Source organism: Manis javanica, chromosome 13, assembly GCF_040802235.1.
Source record: "Manis javanica isolate MJ-LG chromosome 13, MJ_LKY, whole genome shotgun sequence".
In the NCBI taxonomy this organism is placed as follows: domain Eukaryota; kingdom Metazoa; phylum Chordata; class Mammalia; order Pholidota; family Manidae; genus Manis; species Manis javanica.
In genome coordinates, this window is record NC_133168.1 from 74,734,521 (window position 1) to 74,757,946 (window position 23,426).

Consider the following 23,426-nt stretch of genomic DNA (forward strand, 5'->3'; position numbering starts at 1 on the left):
TCCCTGAATTTGGTCTGAAATTTTAGAAGGAAGTATGATTCAGTATAGCTTTTAATGACTCAAGAGCTTCTCCTGTTTTTTTTTGGGAGCATTCAAAAATATAGGGGCTCACTTCCTGTGATTTATCAATTCTGTTACCTTATTTTAACTGGACTTTTTCTTTCTTTTTACCTTTTTCTATTTTGAGCACATTTCTCCTCAGTGTCCTAACTGAGATCTTTGGCTGGTGAAGTTCTGTGAGTTCCTGGGACGTGAGTGCCCCAGTCCCTTCAGACCTTACCACAGACCCTTTGCACTCTCTCCTGCTATCTTTTTTATGTACTTATAGCTCCTGAATTTAGCTTAATGTCTTGTCCATAGTTGGTACACAATAAATGGTGGAATGAATGAATGAAATCTAACTCCATTAAGTGGCACTTAATGAAAGCCTTCTAATGAAATAATCAGCAGCAATGGGAATCAATAACAGAGTGATGTAGGATAGTTTTACCTACATAAATTGTTTTTATATTTTAAATAAATTGTTCTTAAGTAATTTGCTGTTTTCTAATTTGATGACAGATCACCTATCTATTTAATTAAGCTAAGCAATTTTACTTCCATGACAACAGTTTTTATCTTGGAAGAAGTTGAGCTATGGATGTCTAATAACACTTTAGAAATTCTTGCTGACTGCATGCATAGTGGTCAAAAATACTGATGGAACATGTAGAACTATGTTCCTCCTCTTTCCATTCATTAGCTAAGGAATTTATAAGAAATGACTCATATTCATTGTATTTATGATATACACTTGAACAAATAAATGCTTTTCTAAAGGAAGACAGATATTTTAACTTATGTGCCTGGCAATTTTTGATGACTAAAAAGTGCATACAACATCTGAAATAAAACCTATGCCTACGTATGCATTACTCTTTTTTGAACAGTGTGAGACTTACAAGAGAAACACTTGACCTAGAGTGCATCAATAAGATGCTAGTATTCATAGAGGGTTTAATGCCCTAAGGAAATAATTTAGACCTGTTATGCTGTATATGGCATTAGCAGAAGTCCTTATTTAGTTCCCTTCAAGCTATGTCTCACATTTCCCTGCATACCTTTCAACTATGTTCCAGCACCAAGCTGAGAGTGCTCTGAAAGAACCCTACCGGACACTTCAGGAGACTGGTGATGGATTAGCACTACCTACAACCGAATAGATATATTCACCTGAGGGTAAAATATATACAATAGTGATAAAGTGATACATGGACCCCAACTGGTGAAAAGGAACAGGCACTGATCTGTAAATACCACTTGCGTATGTCCAAGGGCTTCTTTTACTTGTCAATACTGGTTAGCACTTCATAAACAGACCTAAGAGGGAGGAATGTAATTAATTTACAATATGGACTCAGTCTGTATAGAATCTATTCTTAGGTGAGCTCAAATGTAGCAAATTCTCTAAAAAGTCACTTATGCAATGTTTGTCTTTGGAATCATGGCCAGTGTTTGTATGTGTGCTTATATATGTGCAGATATGTTAATGCTTACTTGCCAACTTCTGCTGTTCAAAGCTATTAATCAAAACTGGTTTGCAAATTTCTAGACAGACTTTCATGGAGTGGATAATCCAGAGACAGATAACTAAGATAATTTAGAGTTGACAACATCACATTTGCAAACATTTTGGGAATAAGTGTTAATATTAATGAATCAGTTCTGCACCTAAGGGAAAACGTAAAAAAAGATCTTCTACATTTCATTAGATCATAATGAAAACATTCCATTAGTATGATTCATCTAGTTAAAATCTTGACTATTGTTGTGGTTTATATTTTATTTATTTAGGGAGTAAATTATTCAGGCTTTATGTGAACTGATGTATTCTCTTAAGAACAGGAAATACTCATTTTAAGATACAGAATTAATAAGAATCAATAAACTCATATTTGAAGACTCTAAATAATGAGTCATGGAAAGTATAATCAAATAAAGGTCATATTTGTGTAGTCTGTAGGCAGTTAGAGGGGTTGGGTTGTGTAGAATATTGTTCTGTGCTGAAACAAGGGTCACAGGTTCAAGTCCCATATGGGCGGGTTAGCATCACCTTTCACGCCAGCCACTGGCCGCGTGCTGAGTATGGGTGGTCACCCGAGGGGTCAGTCTGGGAAGGAAGGGTGCTGGACTATCCTATCCCTAACTGTCCTGCACCTCTGGAAAACCACTCAAAAGGCCTCTCCTATGTAGCAGGCCACACACAGCTTCACTGTGATATTTAATTCACATGCTTTCATAAGAAAAGGAAGCAAGAAGGAATCTAAATTTTAAAACTTCAAGAAAACTTGAAGTATAAGGATACTAGGTAAAACCCAGATCTGGGAAAGCTGGCAAACATTCTGTCAAAATGAGTCACTGCTTGTCAGCAAGCGGGGAGGTGTGTGCGGTCTGGCAGACCCTCCAAGCAAGGAGGGAGGCTGTTTGTTCTGCTGCAGAAGTTTCCAGAGTTCCCTTTTGGGGGCACTCAGGCACAGCAGCAGATGCAACCCCTGCCCAGGCTCGGCCTGTCTCACTTCCCACCTAAAGTTGTGTTAAGTCCGAGCCAGGAGCGCCTGGGGATTCCCTCCCCGGCTGCTCTGCTGTCTCCCGTGGATGAGAGAAGTCCTGATCAGAGATACTGTTCACTGAATTATACTCGATGCCGGCTGACTATGAGGACACTGCCGACACAGTCCATTCTCTGTCCACCCTGGGAAGTAACAGGTGACACCTGAGTCATGGAGTCCAGCCCTTTGCTGAAGGGCACACTTGCAGGGAACTGAGTCAGGGCTGCACCTCTAACCACCACCCTTCCGCAGGACCAAGCTTCCTGCACTTTCTTTCTTTCATTTTTTTCCCCTTTAATTAAAAAACCTTTCAGCTTACTGCTCCTTGGCCAGCTTTTAGAAACTAATGAAAAACAGTTTATTACAGCCCTTCCTCTGTGGATAAAATTTCTAAAGTAACTTTATAGAGGAACGCAGAGTTATGATTGATCCATTTTCCCTTGCTATGCAGAGGATGCTCTATTTTCTATACATACTAGGAAAAAACCCCCACAAAACAAACAAACAAACAAACAAGCAAAAACACTCCTTAAATTCTTGGTAATCTTCATGTTATTTTTCTTTATTTGCAGGTACTTAGCCCCTGGGGGAGCTGGTGACAGCTGCCTGGGCGTGCCTGCCACACTGACATTTGTATTCTCTGTTCTGTTGCTAATAATGTTTTCTTCATCTCTGGACATCTGTCATAGATTGACGAAGTAAATTGGATAGAGAAAGGGCTGGACCTGGCTCATTGCATAGAAAAAGCAACCATTAGGATGGCTGAAATCAAATGTAGAAGGGAACGAACGGAACAAACAATACCTGAAACATAATTAGAGCAACAGACTATATCCTGGATTATTTATTAAGTTTTTTTTCTTTTTCACATGTTTCAGATGACATGATGCCAAAAAGATCTCAACTTCCAGTGGCTGCGGACTCTTCTGGAAAGGAGGTCAAAACCATTCGCCTCCTTTCTGTGTGTTCCACGCTGTGGCCCCGGCAGCCACGGCAGGAAGAGCCGGGCCAGGCGGAGAGCTGGGAACGGTCGGCTTCACCCGCTACCATGGGCGGGACCGCAGAGACCTCTGGAAGCTTCGCGAACAGGGCTGCTAAGCACACTCTCCTGACAGGGCAACTCAGCAGAGCATATTATTTGGTTCTGGGAAAATGGTCTGAGCAGTACCCACAGTCTGCAAACCTGAGAGCCTCACCCTCAGAGAAATGGGGTCTGTCTCGACCTCCGGGGGCCCTTGTCACCTGTGCCCATCTCTTCCCTGTCTCTGTCTGGGCTTTGCTCTAACAGTATTTTCATGTCTCTCCCTTCTTGTCCCTCTCCAGACGCTGTCTCCTTCAGTCCCGAGGTAACTCTCCTGGTTCCAGGGTGACTCTGAGGTCAGGGGAAGGGGAAGGGAGACATTTCATTGTCTGGAAGTTCCATAGTTTGAAGCAATGAAAGGGGTAGTTCCATTGCATATTTAACGAACAGATTAGAACTTTAATGACCCAAGTAATTTTTTAAAAGACTTTCTGGATTGCAATAGATGGCTTTAAATTTATGAATATCTAACTGGAATGAACAAGACGGGACACCAAGGGAACGTTCCGGAGTGAGGTCTGACTGAACTGCCTTAATGCAGAGACACACCTGAGATGACAATGGCCAGGTTCCTACATTACCTGGATAGCTTCATATCTCGCCAAGAAGAGGGAAATCATGAGTGAAGGATTTATTCATTCAGCAAACATTTACCAAGCATCTTCTGTGTGTCCAGCACTCCTCCACGTGGAGAAGATACAGCAGTAAAGACGTGTCTGCCCTCATGGAGCCATCAGAGGCCATTGTCCCCTTCCCACCAGTACAACTGCTCCACTCTGTCTTCTCACAGCAAATAAGTGGCCTTTCTCTTGCTAAGGGTCAGTTCCTCCATCTCTGCCTTGATCCCTTCTGACCTGCTAAAGTAGCTCCTTTCTTCGGTTAGCTCATCTCTCTCCCGCATCACCAAGTAATCCATGTCTACTGGGTCATTCCAGTGAGCATAAAGCAAGCTCTAGCCTCCTCTATCTTTAAAGAAACCTCCCTCTATCAACAGAGGTGAGGCTTAGAACCTCACCCCCCCTGTTCTGAGAGAAATCTTTTGCATCCGTGGATGTTTTATTGCCCTTGTCGAGCTTGGATTAACACATAGTCTACACGCACACACCTGATCATCTACATTTGCTCTCTTACAACACTAAACTATGTTTTCTACCTTTATCTTGCATCTACCTACCACTTCAGCATTTTATTAAAAATAATAATAATAAAGAGAGAAATGTGGTATCCACATATAAATCAAGTATAAAAATCAAATGAATATTCATATTTGAACTGATTGTTTATAGTTCATAATGCATGAGCAAAACTGAAAGTTTCTGTGATGATTGCCCTTGTACTGTTCACCATGTAACTTATTCACTATGTAAGAATTTGTTCTCCATGTAAGAACTTGTTCGTTATGCTTTAGAAGATTGGAGACTGATGAAAATTAGGCTTGAGGTGGATTAATGATTGTGCATTGAGCATTGACTCCCCTATACAGAATTTTATTGTTGTTAACAACCATTTGATCAATAAATATGAGAGATGTCCTCTCAAAAAAAAGAAACCTCCCTCTATCATTGCATTTCTCTTTTCCTTCTCATAGCAAACTTCTGGAAGGAACTGACTTCCCCTTCTGTTGAATCTTCATCCCATAAAATTCTGGCTCTTGTCTCCAAACTCTTTAACAAAACCTCTTGTTGTAGTCACCAGTGATCTTCATGTTGCCCTATGCAAAGGACAATTGACTGACTTCATCTTATTCAGCTTCTCATTAGCATTCAACACAAATACCCATCTCTTCTTCTGAGACATGCTTCCTTTCTTGGCTCCCTCAATACCACACATCTCTGGATTTTCTTCTACTTTATTTGAGGCTCTTTCCCGGTCTCCTTTGCTGGCTGCCACTCTTTACCCAATTTCCAAATGTTGGTGCTCAGGGTTCAAGATGGTCCCGACTTTCTTATCTCCCCTTGGCAACTGCCATGGATTTAAAATGCCTTCTGCATGCCAGTGACTCTAACTATATCTCTCCATCCCTGACTCCTGACCTCTCTTTTCTGTGAGCTCCAGCTCATACATACAAATCCTGATTTATCTCCTCAGTTCTTAAGGCAATCATGTTCCAAATTGAGCTCTGGATTCCCTGCCTCTGCCTTCACCTTCCTACTATCACACCATCTCAATAAAAAAGAACTGTAGGATCCCTTCATTTCCCCTACCCATAGCCAATCAATCACCAAGACCTTTAATTCTACCTCTGAATCTTCACTTCTATTTCTTCTGCCAGCCATCTTAATCCAGACCATGTTCCTACTGCAACAGGACTGACATCCTTAAAGTGTAATTTGGATAATGCCAGCCCCCTGCTTAAGCTTTCAAAGATTTCCCACTGAACTCAGAATGAAACATAAACTCTTGGCCATGGTGTATGTGGTCTAAATGGTCTTCACCTTCCATCACTGCCCCATTATCTTCCAGCCACACTGATTTAACTTTGTTCACACAGAGCAAAAGCCCTTTGCCTCCTTGGGGACCATGGAACATGTGCTTTCCTCTTCTACCCAACTTCCGTGATCCCAGCTGGTGCAGTGGTGGGTGCCCACTCAGCCTCTGTGTTTCAGAGTTCCTGGGCTCCTCACCTAAATAGGTGACAGCTCAGTCACTGTTTGTTTCCATCTTAGCATTTACCAGATTTGTTCCTGTGACTTCTTTGTTTTACCATTTTATCCAGCCCTAGCACAGCAGTGGTACAGAAGTCTATTTGAAAATGTTTGCCAAATGAATGAAAGTTATTTCCTTGAAATTCTAGTAATTATAGCTAAGGTGGAAAGTCTTAAAATTCTTCTGAGGGCTCTTCAAACTCTACGGACTTACAATTGTCATATTTGGTTTCTTTAGGGCTCCCCTAGAACTCTGCAGTAGTGTTACATACCTGCAGTGTGAAAATATCTTCACCAAGTAGTTTGGACTTGGGGGCAAGGTGAAAGTTATGAATGTGCATCGTAAACATAAATACGACTCGTAAACATGAATTGTAAACATAAATCAAGAGGCTAAAGTAAATGTATTATTGTAAATCCCAAGGAATTCTAATTCTATTTTTATTTTAGAAAGTTAGTGATTTATAGTATTTGATTATTTATTTTTAACCCAAATCTCAAAAATCAAATGTTTATTAAAGATCAATGAAAATGGAAAAGAATTACATGCAAAGAAATTAGATAATTAGATAGCTGGTAAGCCTCTCTACCATCCAGTAATGAATTCAGTAATCAGTATTTGTGTAGGTTTTATCAATTCACTTTTAAGTGAACATTACACTTATTTTAGCGTCTACTTTGTTGCTATTAGTTCTGTCTATGGATGGAGTATAAGCAGTATTTAAATCAGAAACATTTTAGTGTAGCACTGAATATATGCGGTCCACTTGGCAATCCTATTTATTTACAAACTTCTAAGAGATGGCTGAGTGTTACTCCTCCTTTTCTACAAATGGAAAAACCATTTTGTGTACTTGCTACACACATTTATATACAAATTTTATTCCACTGGGTAGTAAAAGTTGCCTCAGGAATCCCGAGGGAGCCTGGGAGTGTTGCCCGTTCCTGGGAAGGCTGCTCATCCCCACGGGCCGGAGCGGCAGGCAGGCTGGGGTCTCGGCGTCCTCTCCGGGGCCTCAGCCACCATCTGCCCTGAGGCCACAAGGTTTTGTGCTGTATCATCAGGAGAGAAGCATCTCTGACAGTGTGTCCTGTTTCTATTGGTCACCAAAGAGGTCGCTGGCTCCCCGGTTGGTTCTCTGGCCTGACCCCAGCCCCAACCCCGTGCATCCCTTTTCCCTGCCCTGTCCATCAGCGGCCACAGGGTTAGAAAGCAGTAACTGCTGTGCAACTTCAGTGCATTCTCAATGCCCTCATTCTTCCCTCATGGAAAAGGGCTCATGCCCGAGGACACCACCAGCCCGCAGCTCCCTCAAATGTTTTCTCTACCCTGACTTTGTATCACTAAGCATTGCCCTGCAGAGCCCTGAGTTCTGTATCCTTCCAAAGTCCTCCTGCCCTGAATTCCAGCCATCAGGCTCCGGTGTGCCCTGCCTCTCCTTCTGCAGTCCACTGCTGGTCCCTCCCTCCCTCAATCTCTCTTCTGTCTTGAATGAAAGGCAGGAAGGAAGGAAGGATATGTGGCTGTTCAGGAAATAAAGATCAGTATTGCTGTGATGTTGCCATGTCGCACAACTCCTCAGAGTAATGTTGACTTTGACTACAGCTCAACTGAATTTCTAGGAGATGCAAAGTGGCTGGAATTTTATGCAAATCTAAGGAGATGATTATCCTTGGCTTCTTTTCCTACTAATCACCCAATGACTCCAGAATAAATATGGAAATAATTTGCAAATACTGGTACAAGTTAGAAGAGAAGGCTCCATTATCTGAGCAGAAATGTCAGAGTAACAATCAATGATTTTTATTTTAAGAAATTTCTCAGGCTTTCCCAGGAAAATGTCTGTGAGATACAGGAATTTTCATAAATAGGTAACATGTAGGGGAATCAGTTGCCAATTCTCACCTGTAATGGAGGATAATTGATTTTGCTTGTTTGTGAATAGACATTTATGCCTGCTATTCTGGAAATTCACAATATGAAAAATGAAGGAGATATACTGTAAAGCTGTTAATTCAGGGAGTTGGAGATGATTTCAGTTTTTTTTTATTCTCCTCTGATTAAACCCTTTCTGTTTTCATCTCATATTGGAAATGGGCAGTCCGACTGCAACATACACATACCAAGAAAAACACACAAACTGAAAGCTCATTGATGAAACTGAGCTGTCACAACTCCATTTGCATGCTCTGGTTAGAACTGGCAAAGACTAACTCTGGGAGAAAAAAAGCAGTATGAGAGCATAAGGTAGGCCAGTCACCATGTTGTCAGAGATTTGGTGTAAGTATTTAGAAGATAAATTGACATCGAGATTTAACATAATGATATGGAGTCTGTAATTCCATATAAGCACTAAGAGACTTATTTTTAAAAAGGAAAAGTGTATGTGTGTGCATATATAATATACACACACACACATATATAATTTAGCATCCTGAATTATTTACTTAGCACATCTATTTAAAATCTGACATGTCTTACTGAGCACAACACAGCATTTAGATAATCTAATTTAAACGGCCATCCTTTGTATGTAAGTCACACGCTCACATCCACAGAGAATGCAGCTGCAGTAAAATACAGATAACACACAAAGTCCAACGATCTGGTGAGAAGAGCCGTACCACCACCCACGGACATGAGAATATCAGGGCTGCCCACAACGACTGGTCCCCTAGGCATAGCTTGTCTCAGCACTTTTTGTTTGCTTATCTGCCACTACGTTGAACCTGCTTACTGCCAGCGTCCTCAGATGAAATGTTCTGGCAGGTAGCAGATGTACCAATTAATAACCTGTCAGGGCTGATGGATAGAAGAGGAAAAGAACGTCCTCACACCCTACCCCAGTGTGGCTTTTCCCCCCACGAGGGTCAGGAGACACACTCTGCCTCCCTGGAGGGGGCCCAGACTGGCTCGTTAGTGTCTATCTTCCCTGACATTCTGGCACAGCCTTTGAGAGGCCCACTCACCTGCTCTTCTCCAAGAATCCTGAAGTGATGGAGCTCCTTAACCAAAGAGTTGGGGCAGCCAGCTGTTAGAGAAGAGAATTAATCACAAACATGTTATTTCCATTTGGGGAGGAGTGTGCTTTTACATGCAATGGTGACTATGAACAGCAGTGCTGGGCGGGAGGGCACTAATACCCACCCACAAAACACATTCTCCCCAGGCACAAAAAGCCAGCCTCCTGGGGAGCTCTGGTTGCTGCCTGACCCCCACGGGGACCCTGGGCAAGAGCTGCCTGTGAGCCAGCCCAAGCCCATTCTCCCCTCCTGATGTGACCCGGCCTCTGCGGGGCCTTTGGGTACTATGCCACAGCACATCACGTCCCTACTTCTGCAGGGCCAGAGAGGGAGTGCTGGCTCATTTCACTGTGTCACATCCTGTTTCCTCTCCCGCCAGGCTGGAGTCCTGCACACAGAGAGTTAAGAATGAAGATAGGGCGGCTGGGCACCCCGTCTTCATGGGACTCGGCTGTGGGCTAGAACCTTGCTTGGTTCCTCCAGGAGGTTTTGTCAAGACTAGAGGGTTTGGGAAGGTCACTATGGAAGAGACCTGGGAGGGCTGGGAAGATCTTGATGCTCACCACCTCGTTCCCACTGGTCAGTCAGAGCCCATTTGAGCTTTGACATTTTCTCTCTTCAGTTGTAGAAAGACATAAGTAATTATACATACATATACGTGTGTGTGTGTGCATGTAGATATATACGCACATATATCGTCTATATATCTATGTATGCCAGTGCCTGCTTAGTTATGACTTAAAGTATGTTCCATCCCTGTCTTTTTTAAATAGACTTATTCTAGAGTACTAGTTCACAGTCATCTATAATATTAGCTTGGGAAACAAAATTGATATATAGGCCTGTTTGTGTGAGGTAAGAATCTATGGATTATATAACCTGTGGAAGTTTCTATTAAGGAATTGGGTTGTATGCAAAATGAGCAATCACTTAACTGTCTCATGTTACTCAGTGGTGTGATGTAAGAATTGGGGACAGTACCAAGGACATTTGGGGGAGGCCAGGCTGAGAAGATGGGGACTGTTGTCTTCACAGGGGTCAAGGAGTTAGCCTTTGCAAGAGAAATTGGATTTGTGCTTTATTCTAGATGGCAGGATTAAAACCAACTGGTCAAAATTACTGCAGTAGACTTTGGTTCAACATGAAGAAATTTCTAATTTAAAAATGGGATACACTGCCTTCTAAGCTAGGAACTGGAGGTTTTCAAAACTAAATGGCCATTATGCAGGATATCTTAGCTGTGAATTTGGGTTAGTTCTAATTCTGAAATATTGTGGTCATGTAAAATGCTGTAACACAGTTTTAGTCTTTGAGATGGTATTTGATATAGTCTTTGATATTATTGCATTTCCTGCTCTGAGAAAGTGGTTCATGCATGTAATACCAAAGATTTTAAAAATGTAAACAATATGTAAACAGGTGATGCCATCACTTGACACTAGTCCAAGAAAATATATGGAAATCCTGAGGTGAATATTTTGATGGAAAACACACTACGTTAATTGTCACAGGTGCGTCCAATACCATAAAGAAGGAAAGCCAGACCCTTAACATTAGAAGATACCTTGAACTGTGTTTCTCCAACTGGAGGCCACAAGGGTTCTTTTTGAGAAGGGATTCATGTCAGAGTTGCTACTCTGACAATTAGCTAAAAACAATTAGTAAAAGCATTTTCTGGATCATTTGATTGGCTGTAGAAATTCAGCCTCATGTCAGTGCTTGAGTCTGAGATCTCCTCGGGAATGAGGGTTGTATTTTAGCTTTGTGGAGATAGAGAAGAAAGGGGAGAGGTAGAGAGAATCCCAGGGATGCAGTCCCACCAAGTGGGGGTCCTATGGCCTGGCACCCAGTGTTGGGGGCAGGGGTTGCATAGGAAAGAGGCGGAAGCACAGGGCCATGGATAAGCTGAGATCAGACCTGTGTCCACCAGTCAGGGCCTTGTGCATATAACAAGCAATGAGGCAGTCTCAGTAAGATGACAGCATCTGCCGTAGTAAATTCAGAGTTAATTTGAATTTGAATACGTTTGGTTTTACACTTTCATTTATATTTAATTTATAAACTTCATTTGGGCTTTCCAGTTATACAAGCAAAAAATGCTTATATCTAAATTTATATCCAGACATATTTAAGAAATACTATTTAAAACATTTTTATTTCAAAATTTTATTTTAAAAAGTTTTAGAGGGTTTTTTTTTTAAATCTTTACAGGGCATCCTTTACATCCCTCAAATTTGAGAAAAACTGATTTGACTTATTTTAATGCTAGGTGAAATAAGAAACAGAATTTAAAATTAGCCTACCTTCAGAATTTGTATTCTAGCATTCTCCTAAGAACGAAAAGGATGGATGTCAGTGATAGCTCAAATGTAAACATCTTTCCAGAAGACTAGATAATCATGTGGAGCACCTGGTAGGTGCAATAAAATATAATAAACAAGGATGGATATAGCATGTAGTTAGAAGGGAAGAGGTGTAAGGGGTCAAGAGATTTAAGAAGACTGTGGAGGGTTATCTGTAACCATGCTCATCGCAGGAGCATCAGTGTGGGAAATGGGCAGACACTAAAGTGGCGTGAAGGTGGAGCTTTGACATAACAAAACTAGAGATGGAGACATGCATGCAGAATGCAGCAGGGTAGGAGAAGGGGGAGTGCTAGTGGGTGGGCCGAGTTGGCAGGAGGAGATAGGGCACACACCCAATGCAACTCTGTGTTAATGGTGGTGGTGTGCTCTCATTTTTTCCACATTCCTTACCTCCCCACCCCACCAAACACACACACATGCTGAATCATCTTCTGAAGCCCGCCATCTGCTTGGACCACAGCGTCACCTCGCAAGGCTGCATCATCTACCTGCACAGACCCATCCATTGGCCTCTCCTCCAGATAACAGTTAAAAGGTTCCCAGTGAAGTGTGTCCATCAGACAGCATGCCATCCTCCCACAGGTTTTCCATCTCACTCAGGGTAAATGCCGAGGTGCTGGCCATGGCCTAGGAGCTGTGCTGATGCCTGGCCAGGTGCACGACCTCTGCACTGCCGCTCTCCCTTTCCCAGTGTACCTGGGCCGTGCTGTCTGGCCTCTGCCCCTGGCCACCCAGCAGGCTGCTGCTCTGGGCCTTTGCGCCTGCTGCTTCCTCTATTGGGGAGCTGCCTGGCCCTGAGGTCTGCATGCAGTGCTCCCCACCTCCCTTAAGTTCCTTTTCAAATGTCACCTTCTCAGGGAGGCCGTTGGGGACTGTGCTATGTGCAACCACAGCTTGTCTTCACCATCCCCCAATCGCAGCGTATTCTCCAGGGCACCCAGCCTCATCATCTTGCAACACCTCGTCTCCTTTATTTTCTGTCTCCTACTGCTGAAGGGCAAAGGTGACAAGTGCAGGGACTTTGCTGTTGCATCACTGCTGTATCAGCTGTGCCCAGAACAGTGCCAACTGTAGGACTTGCTCAGTGGCAGCTGCTCCATGAATGGGCCACCTACTGTGTGCTCACTCTGCACCTGGCTCTGCTGTCAGGGCATCTGGGAGAGGTGCCCATCCTCCCTGTCCCTCATCACAAGGACTCAGCTCTGTTCTCCAGCCCTGCTTGTGTGTTGTTCACTGGCTAAGTGGACTTCCTCTGACCTCTCACCACTCTTCCCAGCCTGGATCCACAGGATGATGTGATGATGCTTAGAATCAAGGCCTCCTTTGTCCTTAGATAGGACCTGCTTTGGAGTATCCAACTTCCAGCTCTGGGTCAACACCACCACCTGTTTTTCCTTCTGTTCCAGCCCTGCTGATTGCAGCTGGAGTAGCAAAATGGGGCTGGAAGATCCAACAGAAATTCATGCCATCTGCTTGAAGCTGTGTCTTGTTGACAGTGGTATGGCTGTGGGTTCAGGGCCTACTCCCCTCTGAGCCCTCTGGGCGGCTTGGCCCCCACTTGTGTTTGCTCAGCACCCTCTCCCATCCCCCTTGGGGACTCTTCCAAATCATTACTACCCCTCCTAATTAACTTCTAACACTTCATTCTCAAAATCCAACCTCACCTGACACAGGTCCAAAAATGCAAAGCTATCATGGTGAGCACGGAGATGAGGGGCCTAGACCCCCTTCGAAGCCAAGCTGCAGGACAGGGAGAGAAGCCTTGCCAGCCCACTGTCCTCTTAAACTGTAGGGAGCTGCCTCCCTGTGGTCATGTCTCCCCAGGGGCCCCAGATCTGCCCACCCGGTGAGAGGTGGTAGAAGGGACCAGCTATTCTGTCCCAGCACAGGGTGATGATGGGGAGCACTTGCCCTCGGCTGGCTGACGCTGTGTTGGACCTGCATGGCAGTTTGACTTCTTATTCTGCCCAATCCTGCTCTCTTCCCCTCCTTTCCCCAAGTGGGTCCCAGTAAACATCCCACCCCCCAGAGCCAGCTTCCAGAGAACCCACCCTGTGGTGACTTTCAAGTGTACCATCCTTGAGCTTCATGCCCTTCCTAGTTACAACCCCTGAAGCCAACCGTCTCTATTCCTCTGGGGTGAAAGGGGAGAGGGCTGCTCTTCCTCACGTGAGTCATTCTTTGTCCACCCTGGCCTGCCCCACTCTGCCCCTTGACGTCTAACTCACCACTCACTCACCCTGCAAACTACATGGCTCTGTGGCTTGGTCACTTTAAACTTTATATATATTCAAATGCTACCCTTTGAAAATTCGGCAAAAATCCAGCCTTGAGCATATAGTTACCACCCTATCTCCTTCCTTCTCCTTTCATCCAATTTTCTCAAAAGAATAGCCTACAGCCATTGTTACCACTTGCAAATAGCAATTGGAGGTATGAACTACAGAAGGGAAATATCAAAATTGGTGGTTTCATGCTTTTTAAACCAAGTTATAGTCCTCCTGGCCTGGGTGGAAGCTCTGGGCCTGCACTAGCTAGTTAGCTACATGCTCTTGATAATAAACCAGTTCCTCTAAATGCCGAGAATAATCACAACATTGACTTTAAACAGCAGTTCTGAATGTATATGAAAGATGGAATGGCAAAAACAATCAGAAGGTGAATTTATTGCTAATGATATGAATGGCATTTTCATGTCTAGTGACTGCTACCATTATTTTTTTTTAAATTTTGTTTATTTAAAAGTGGAAATAGTTAGGTGAAATAATTGCTGTGTGAACTACTATCTTAAGAAATAAAGGCCAGGACTTCTTTTCTCAATTGTAACATACAAAGGGCTTGGAAGGTATTACTCTTACCCCTACAACAAGAACAATCTAGGCAAACTGAAAATTAGCAACTTCTCTTGGATTCATCAGAGAACTGAAGTCACAGGGCAAAGTACTTCCCTAAACTCTGGATAGACAGGTAACCCCAGGGAGTCCCAGCCAGACCTGCTTATATGGTGTGGAAGCTGCTAGAACCAGAAAGTAGGAGGAAAGCTTAGATGGTAATTTTAGTGGATTGCCGGAAGCTGGATGTGGACTAGTTGAGAGCAAGAAGCCCTTGGGGCTGAGCTCTTAGGGCCCTAAGGGTCTTTTCTGGATCTTGACCTCCAAGAATCCCACCTTGCGGCTCACAGAGGGAGGAGAAGTGTAATCGCTTGAAATGCGTCCGCAGCCTTCTCCAAAACAAAGGCCTGCTCCACAGAGACCAGTTTTGTTAAAGGAGCTCAGTGTCCAATTAAGTAATTGAGATTTATTAAGACAATATGCTGAAAGATAATAGGTCATCAAATATGTTTGTGTTTCTGTGTATAATGTATATATATTCACACATATGCTTATAAAAGTACATTTAGTAACATTTAAAGCTTTAAGTTTGTTAACCTTTTCACTAACTTACCCATTAACTCACCAAAATAATGTAAAATGATTAATAAGCAATTTGATATTTTTATTTGCTATCATAAAGCTTTATGGGACATTTTTATCTTTGAACTAGTGGGAAGTTTTTTTAACTCTCACTGGTCATTTCAAATTGCATCCTTCACATATCTATACTCACAAAGAGGCAATAATGAAAATAACTTCAGCCCTAGATCCCTAAAGACATCCTCATATCCAAACATGAAAAGGGAAACTAAACTCCAGTTTCCGACAACATGGACAGCCAGCACTGCCTACTGCACCTTCTGTTTAGCCTTCTGAGCCCGTCATGATGCCCAGTAAGGGTACCCGCTAGGTATACAATCAACAGGTGGATCCTTATGGCAAACAGGCTGTGGCTTAAAAACAAATATTCTACAAAGATGTCAAAGAAGAGAACTGATAAGTAGTAATTCTGCATAACCAGAAGTGATCTGTGTTTTCCTGGAGGACAGGGAAAGGGCTCTGTTTTTTGTTTGTAGCTTGGTAATATACAACATTACTTGCCTTTTGTCACCCAGATTTAAGTGAAGCAAATGACAGAGCCGAGAAACTGACAATTCTACCTTGAAATTCTACATCTAAATCCTAGACGCTACACACTACAAACTATTTTCTGCCCTGCCACGGCGGTTTAACAATAATGGATTTTAGATTTTGCTATAAAAATGCCACACATCCAGAATGTCACATACTACAGTATTTTAACTTGCAAACTAATAAGATTAGTCTCATTACCTTCAGGACACATCTATGTTTGGGGGAGAAAATATTCTATTGTAGAGACATCATAAATCTGTATGTACAGACACCAAAACCTTATGCGCAACAAAAACAAAATGAAATTTCAGAGGTTAAAAGCGTCCATCATGGAGCAACTATACAAACATGAACAGGAAGAGAAAATGAGCATGGGCGTTGGTGTTAGAGCCAGTCTTGATGGTCATATTGTAGATTTTCATACTCTCTAAAAAGATAATACATTCAGTGGGAATGGGAGGACACACAGATAAAGTCCATATTAATGGCCACTCATTAAATTGAATTAAAGAGCATCGCAAGGGTCCAAATGTGTAGCGCCTATGACGATTCCGGTTAAGTATGTAAGGATTTGTTAATACCTAATTTCTGCGCCCTGAACACAGGCTCTAGGAGGACAGGGACCTGCTCAGAGCTCTGTCTGGGCCTCGGTCCAGCACAGGGGTAGCTGGTGCTCCATAAACATTTACCAGTTAGTTAAGGGGTAAGTTGGGGCTTTCCAGTTCTCACAAACAAGAGCACTGGAAAGCAGGTGACCTTACAAGCCTGTGGTGAGTCCACGTGAGGCCCTGTGAGTGAGAGCCTGTCTGCCCTTGGCATAGTTTTAAAAAAATCTTGGGAATAAACTATGTTATATTTTAGGTGCAAGCCTTAATCTTTAAACACAAAATGCTAATATACCATTACTCAGGCAAGAAACGTTTTTTTAAAAGTTCCATTTCCTACTGGCCTTGTCAAAATAGAGCCCATTTTCAGCAAGAATAGAGCTCTGTTATCAATGGAAGGCGGAGGCCAGGTCTGCTGAATTGGTTTGATTGGGACCCTGATAGGCAATCACTCAGACCATTGTGAAAATGTCAAAATATTTTCCTTAACAGAGTCGCACACAAATGCCAAATGCAATCTGATGATTTTGTTTATATCAATGACAATCAAATCTAATTCGCAGGTTTTATGGACTTGCTGGCATTTAATTTATTCGATGATTAAAGACAGATTTGCATAGTATGCAGTCATGTATTAAAGAACGAAACTATTTTAGTTGTTAAGGAATATTAGCTATTATTCCCTCTAGACCCATCCCTCCCTTGGTACCAAATTCCCTCCCATTCTCATCCCTGACAGCTGCATTATAGACTCTGTCTCATGACTTCCAGCCACCGGGATCAGAGGATCAGAGGATCAGCTAAAGAATTCCCTCCTAATAACGAAGCATTCTTGTGGTTAGAAGGATCTTTCTGGATACTGTTCTGGACTGGGAATGACGGAGGTCATATCCAAGCCTTCTAAGCCTTTATTAACCTTCTCTTTCCTGGGACAAATACCCACTTGCCTGAAATAATTTGGAATATTCACTGGCAGATGTTCATTTCCCTTCCCTCTATTTCATATTTGACTAGCAGTTGGCAACATCCCTGCCCCAATGTGGTCTTCGGGAAATCTGTTGTTGTCGAGCGAACTCACGTGTTTTCGCGTCAGATGTTTGACCAGATGCTGGAACCTGAGTGTGAGCTTGCGGCACTTCCTCCTGCGACGGCTTTGAGAGGAAAGGACCCTTTAGATGAGGGTTCGCACATTCTTTTCTTTGCCCCTGACATCATACTCCTGCCCCACTGCTAAAGCACTCTGTAATGCCAACCTTCAATTCGCCACCCAGTAGAGGCCTGCTACCCCTAGAAAAGCCCCTGAATTTGTGGGCCTGAAGAAAGTGAATATTTGAAAGTTGTAAATCAAACTAGAAAACCTCTAAAAATAAGATTCACCCTTTTGATTGATTGATGTACATGTATGAGGATCTGGAAGGCCCTGGCTTTGAGCTCTCTGACCACGGGCAGGGCTGCTTCTGATGTGGCTGTGCTGGCACAGCTGGCCCTGCCCTCTCCTCTTGCTCCCAGGTTCCTACCTCCTTGAAGGGCAGCCCACAGCGTCAGGCTCCACGACCCAGGCCCCGCCACGAGGCCCCCTGGCCACTGCAGCAGGAGCCAGGTAAGAGCCTTTGGGTTGTTGTGCGGGGAATTCTGAAGGCCCAGGAGGGGCTCGAGCCCTGTGCGCTGCCAGGCGGAGAGGCTCCAAGGCTGGGGCCCCCTGGCTCAGTTAAGCCCCTGCTGGCAGTGCCTACTGCTCCCCAGTCTCTTTCCTCTGTACCTGCTGTGAGGTCAGTCCCTAGCACCCTGAGGCTGTGGGATTCACTTCACTATTCTTTTCCCCATTCCTTTGCTTCTCCACCTTTTTTGGTATCCCTCCCTTCATCTTGTCTTCCGTACATGGGTCTGGCTTCAGCCCCTCATCGCTCTGTTTCTATTTCTGTGCCCCACAGTTGTTTGGTTGCTTCCACAGAAGCCCCTGTGTGCCCTTCATATCCTCTGCTGGCGGCTCCGCACATGCACCCGAGGGGTTAGGGGCCACTCTAAAGCCAAGGAATTCCCCAGTGGTTGCAGCACGTCTTCCCCCACGACGGCTTCCACCTGTTTCAGGGAGTCTGAGTTGTCTCTGAATGGTTACATCCATCTACCCCCTGTAAGTGCTCACACTATTTTTTTTTTTTTTTGGTAGTAGATGGCTGAAACTGGTATCAAACTCATTCTTTCCTTAAAAAGTTAAACCAAAATCCATCTCCAGAACTCTAAACTCTGATTGGTGGTTCTTCACGGTATCTTGCTAAGATTCCTGGCAGTGACTCTGAGATTATATGGAGAAGTGTCTGAGATTATATCACTCAAAGTGTTTGTGTATTCCTTGTTCTGTTCTCACTTCTCTTGACCACAAGTTGCCCCTGAAATGGTTTGTTCTGCCCTTTCCAACAGGGGAGTATTCTTTTTGCTGGAGAAAACAGGAGAAAGAGGCATTGGGTGGCTTTTCCATGCTGGCACTGTGCTGTCGTCTTTAGAGGGATGTGGTATCCCTCTTCTTCCTTGTCATTGACCCAACTTGGAAAGCCTGCTTTGTCATCTTTAGACATTGAAGTCGGAATTTCATCTCATTCTGGGTGTATCCAGATGACCTGCTCACAGGCTGGGCTCCACTATGGTTCTTTCCATAGCTGAACTCACTCACCTCTGGCACCTGCTTTCTGAAACTCTAAGCTCACTGGATATAAAAATAAGTTGCCTTTTGGTATTAAATTTTAATAAAGAATTTTATTTCAGAAGAGCATATGAAGATAGAATTGAAGCCTATTTTTTTTAAAGGCTATCTTTGAAACTGAGATGCCTATTTCAATTAGCATCTGTAATCAACACTTCATTCTGTTCCTATATCATAAAGACCAGTTTATGATCTAATGGGAAATTTCCTCAAGAAAATGCATCATAGAGATGTGGATCATTTCCACGAAGTCACTGGTAGCTATTTGAAAAACAAAACCAAAAAAACTTGGGCAGATGAACAAAACCACAACTCTCTTGGAAAGCTTTTGCTGAATTTCCTCAATAGCCTCAATAGCCATGCTATGAAGTAAGGGAAATTCATTTGGAAAATATATTCCATTGAAAAGCATTAAAAGCCACACGAGTCTTCAATCACTAGTTTTCCTTTTAATTTCCTTGCAAATCATCACAGGGGCAATTGTGATATCCATTGGGTTCAATGGAAAACCGTGAGCATACAGGCTTGGGATAAAAATTGAAATGGATTTCAGCTCTGCGATGTGCTACTGGCACTGGCCACACAACACAAATAATCTGCAATTTTCAGATTGCTGCTGTTTGGTGTGAAATGCTTTCAGGATTAATTTCTCTCCTGGCTGTAGCTTAGAATCCCTAACGTAGGCTTGACAATTACAGTTACCTTCTATTTTTCCCTTAAGCACAACTTTGAAAAGGAAACTGACTAACGATGAAATGTCATCACAAATAAATGATTCAGTGTGATCAAAGATAATGCAGCAAAACCCTGAATGACTACCTTCAATCACAAGTGGAAACGGGGTCAGGCACATGGCAGGCTGGATCTGCAAGTGGGTTTGCTGAGCTCCCTCCCACTCCAGTTAAGCCAGTCTGATAAGGGGCTCCATGCACTTTGCTGAAGTAGCCATTTCTGAATTAGTCTGAGAGCCAGATGTCAACATTATCCAAGGAAAATTCACTAAGGCATCTTGACCGAGCAATTGCGTTCAAAGTCAGCTGTTGGACTTGAGGTATAAACAAATTTCAAAGTTTTATCATTTTGAAAAAGAAAACCAAGCTTATCTTAATAAATTGTCTCTGCTGGTAAGTTTTATTGATGTCTTAAAGGATTATTTATGCATTCCCTTTTAGTAGCCAACATTTGATGACTCTAAGACGTCCTAAACCAGTAAGAAGGAATCTTGAAGATATTCACCTTTCACTCAGCAATTTCATCTGTAGGTTTGGTACAAGGGAGAAACTTAACATGTTACACAAGGACTATTTACAAGAGTACTTATGGCAACATTTTGTTGTGACAGAAAACATCTGAAATGCCCATCAGTAGGAGAAGAGACAAAATCATTCAACAAATACCCACTGAGCACCCACTGTGTACCAGGCACCGTTAGGGCCCTGGGGTCACATTAGTGGAAATGAAAACAGGCAAAAATCCCTCCTTGGAGCTTTCATTCTAAGGGGGAGATAGACAGTAAAAATAAACTAGTAAATAGGGAAATTATGAACAATTTTAGAAGATGATGGGCACTTTGTCAAAAAGAAAAATAAGAGGGGAGGTGGAGCCAAGATGGCGGCATGAGTAGGACAGTGGGAATCTCCTCCCAAAAACATATTTATTTTTGAAAATACAACAAATACAACTAATCCTAAAAGAGAGATCAGAAGACACAGGACAATAGCCAGACTACATCCACACCTGCGAGAGCCCAGCGCCTGGTGAAAGGGGTAAGGTACAAGCCCTGGCCCGGCAGGACCCAAGTGCCCCTCACCCCAGCTCCCAGCAGGAGGAGAGGAGTCGGAGCGGGGAGGGAGAGGGAGCCCAGGACTGCTGAACACCCATCCCCAGCCATCCGCACCAGAGCACAGGCACAGTGCATGCGTGGAGGGCTGGAAACTAGGGAAACAGGGCAGCAAGACCTCTGAGTGGGTCCCGAAGCCGATGCCCCTGTGACAAAGAAAAGCGAGTGCTTTTTGAAAGTCTTAAAGGGACAGGGACCCCACAGCCGGACAGAAACAACACAGGTCACAGTCCAACAGCTGGAAATTTCAGGGAAATCTGGGCGCACTAACCCCCTGGGCAATAGCTCTGAGACCCCTCATGGAGGTAAACAGCCAAACAGCCCCCTGTCCATTACCCCTCTGGGGCCTCGCCATAACAGAGCAGCGGGCTGAGGCTGGCCACACCCACAGTGAGGGAGCTTCCTCCATGTCAGCGGGGCAAGATACAAAGACCCAGTCTACACGTAATTACCCAACACAAGCCACTAGGGGTCGCAGTTGTCCCAGTAAAGAAAGGCCAGGAGCCAAGTGGAAAGCTGATAGACGTGTCAACAGCACTCAACTGCACCGATCAACATGAAAAAGCAAAACAATTTGATCCAGACAAAACTAACCCAGACAGCTTTGGCATCTGCTACATCTTCCCCTGAGAAGGAACCTGGGGAGATAGATTTAACCAGTCTTCCTGAAAAAGAATTCAAAACAAAAGTCATACCATGCTGATGGACTTGCAGAGAAATATGCAAGAACTAAGGAAGGAGAATACAGAAATAAAACAAGCTCTGGAAGGACTTCAAAACAGAATGGATGAGATGCAAGAGACCATTAATGGACTAGAAAACAGAGAACAGGAACACAGAGAAGCTGATGCAGAGAGAGATAAAAGGATCTCCAGGAATGAAAGAATTCTAAGAGAGCTGAGTGACCAATTGAAATGGAACAATATCCGCATTATAGGGGTACCAGAAGAAGAAGAGAGAGAAAAAGGGATAGAAAGTGTCTTTGAAGAAATAATTGCTGAAAACTTCCCAAAACTAGGGGAGGAAATGGCCTCTCAGACCACAGAGGTACACAGAACTCCCATGACAAGGGATCCAAGGAGGGCAACACCAAGACACATAATAATTAAAATGGCAAAGATCAAAGACAAGGACAAAGTATTAAAGGCAGCCAGAAAGAAAAAATAGGTTACCTACAAAGGAAGACCTATCAGGCTATCATCAGACTTCTCAACAGAAACCCTACAGGCCAGAAGAGAATGGCATGATCAACTTAATGCAATGAAACATTAGGGCCTCGAAACAAGAATACAGTATCCAGCACGATTATCATTTAAATTTGAAGGAGGGATTAAACAATTCCCAGACAAGCAAAAGTTCAGGGAATTTGCCTCCCACAAACCACCTCTACAGGGCATCTTATAGGGACTGCTCTAGATGGGAGCACTCCTAAAAAGAGCACAGAACAAAACACCCAACATATGAAGAAGGGAGGAGGAGGAATAAGAAGGGATAGAAATAAAGAATCATCAGACCGTGTTTATAATAGCTCAACAAGCGAGTTAACTTAGACAGTAAGATAGTAAAGAAGCTAACCCTGAACCTTTGGTAACCACAAACTTAAAGCCTGCAATGGCAATAAGTACATACCTTGCAATAATTACCCTAAATGTAAATGGACTGAATGCACTAACCAAAAGACACAGAGTAATAGAATGGATAAAAAGAAAGATCCATCCATATGCTGCTTACAACACCTCAAACCCAAAGACATGCACAGACTTAAAGTCAAGGGATGGAAAAAGATACTTCATGCAAACAACAGAGAGAAAAAAGCGGGTGTTGCAATACTAGTATCAGACAAAACAGACTTCAAAATAAAGAAAGTAACAAAAGATAAAGAAAGACATTACATAATGATAAAGGACTCAGTCCAACAAGAGGATATAACCATTATAAATATATATGCACCCAATACAGGAGCACCAACATATCTGAAATAAATACTAATAGAACTAAAGGAGAAAATAGAATGCAGTGCATTCATTCTGGGAGACTTCAACACACCACTCACTCCAAAGGACACATCCACCAGACAGAAAAGAAGTAAGGACACAGAGGCACTGAACAACACACTAGAACAGTTGGACCTAATAGACATCTACAGAACTCTACATCCAAAAGCAACAGGATACACATTCTTCTCAAGTGCACATGGAACATCCTCCAGAATAGACCACATACTAGGCCACAAAAAGAGCCTCAGTAAACTCCAAAAGATTGAAATCCTACCAACCAACTTTTCAGACCACAAAGGCATTAAACTAGAAATAAACTGTACAAAGAAAGCAAAAAGGCTCACGAACACATGGAGGCTTAACAACACGCTCCTAAATAATCAATGGATCAATGACCAAATCAAAATGGAGATCCAGCAATATACGGAAACAAATGACAACAACAACACAAAGCCCCAACTACTGTGGGATACAGCAAAAGCAGTCATAAGAGGAAAGTATATAGCAATCCAGGCATATTTAAAGAAGGAAGAACAATCCCAAATGAATGGTCTAATGTCACAATTATCGAAATT

General features: G+C 43.1%; 1 protein-coding gene across 5 annotated transcripts in view; it reads right to left on the reverse strand.

Moving 5' to 3' along the window:
- Positions 1 to 23,426, reverse strand: part of PRKN (parkin RBR E3 ubiquitin protein ligase) — a 1,215,897-nt gene that overhangs the window by 163,678 nt on the left and 1,028,793 nt on the right. For all 5 annotated transcript variants that reach the window (XM_073219865.1, XM_073219867.1, XM_073219864.1 and 2 more), the window contains exon 8: positions 9,285 to 9,346. In XM_073219865.1, coding sequence (XP_073075966.1) covers positions 9,285 to 9,346 — 62 coding nt within the window. The remainder of the gene's footprint in view (positions 1 to 9,284; positions 9,347 to 23,426) is intronic.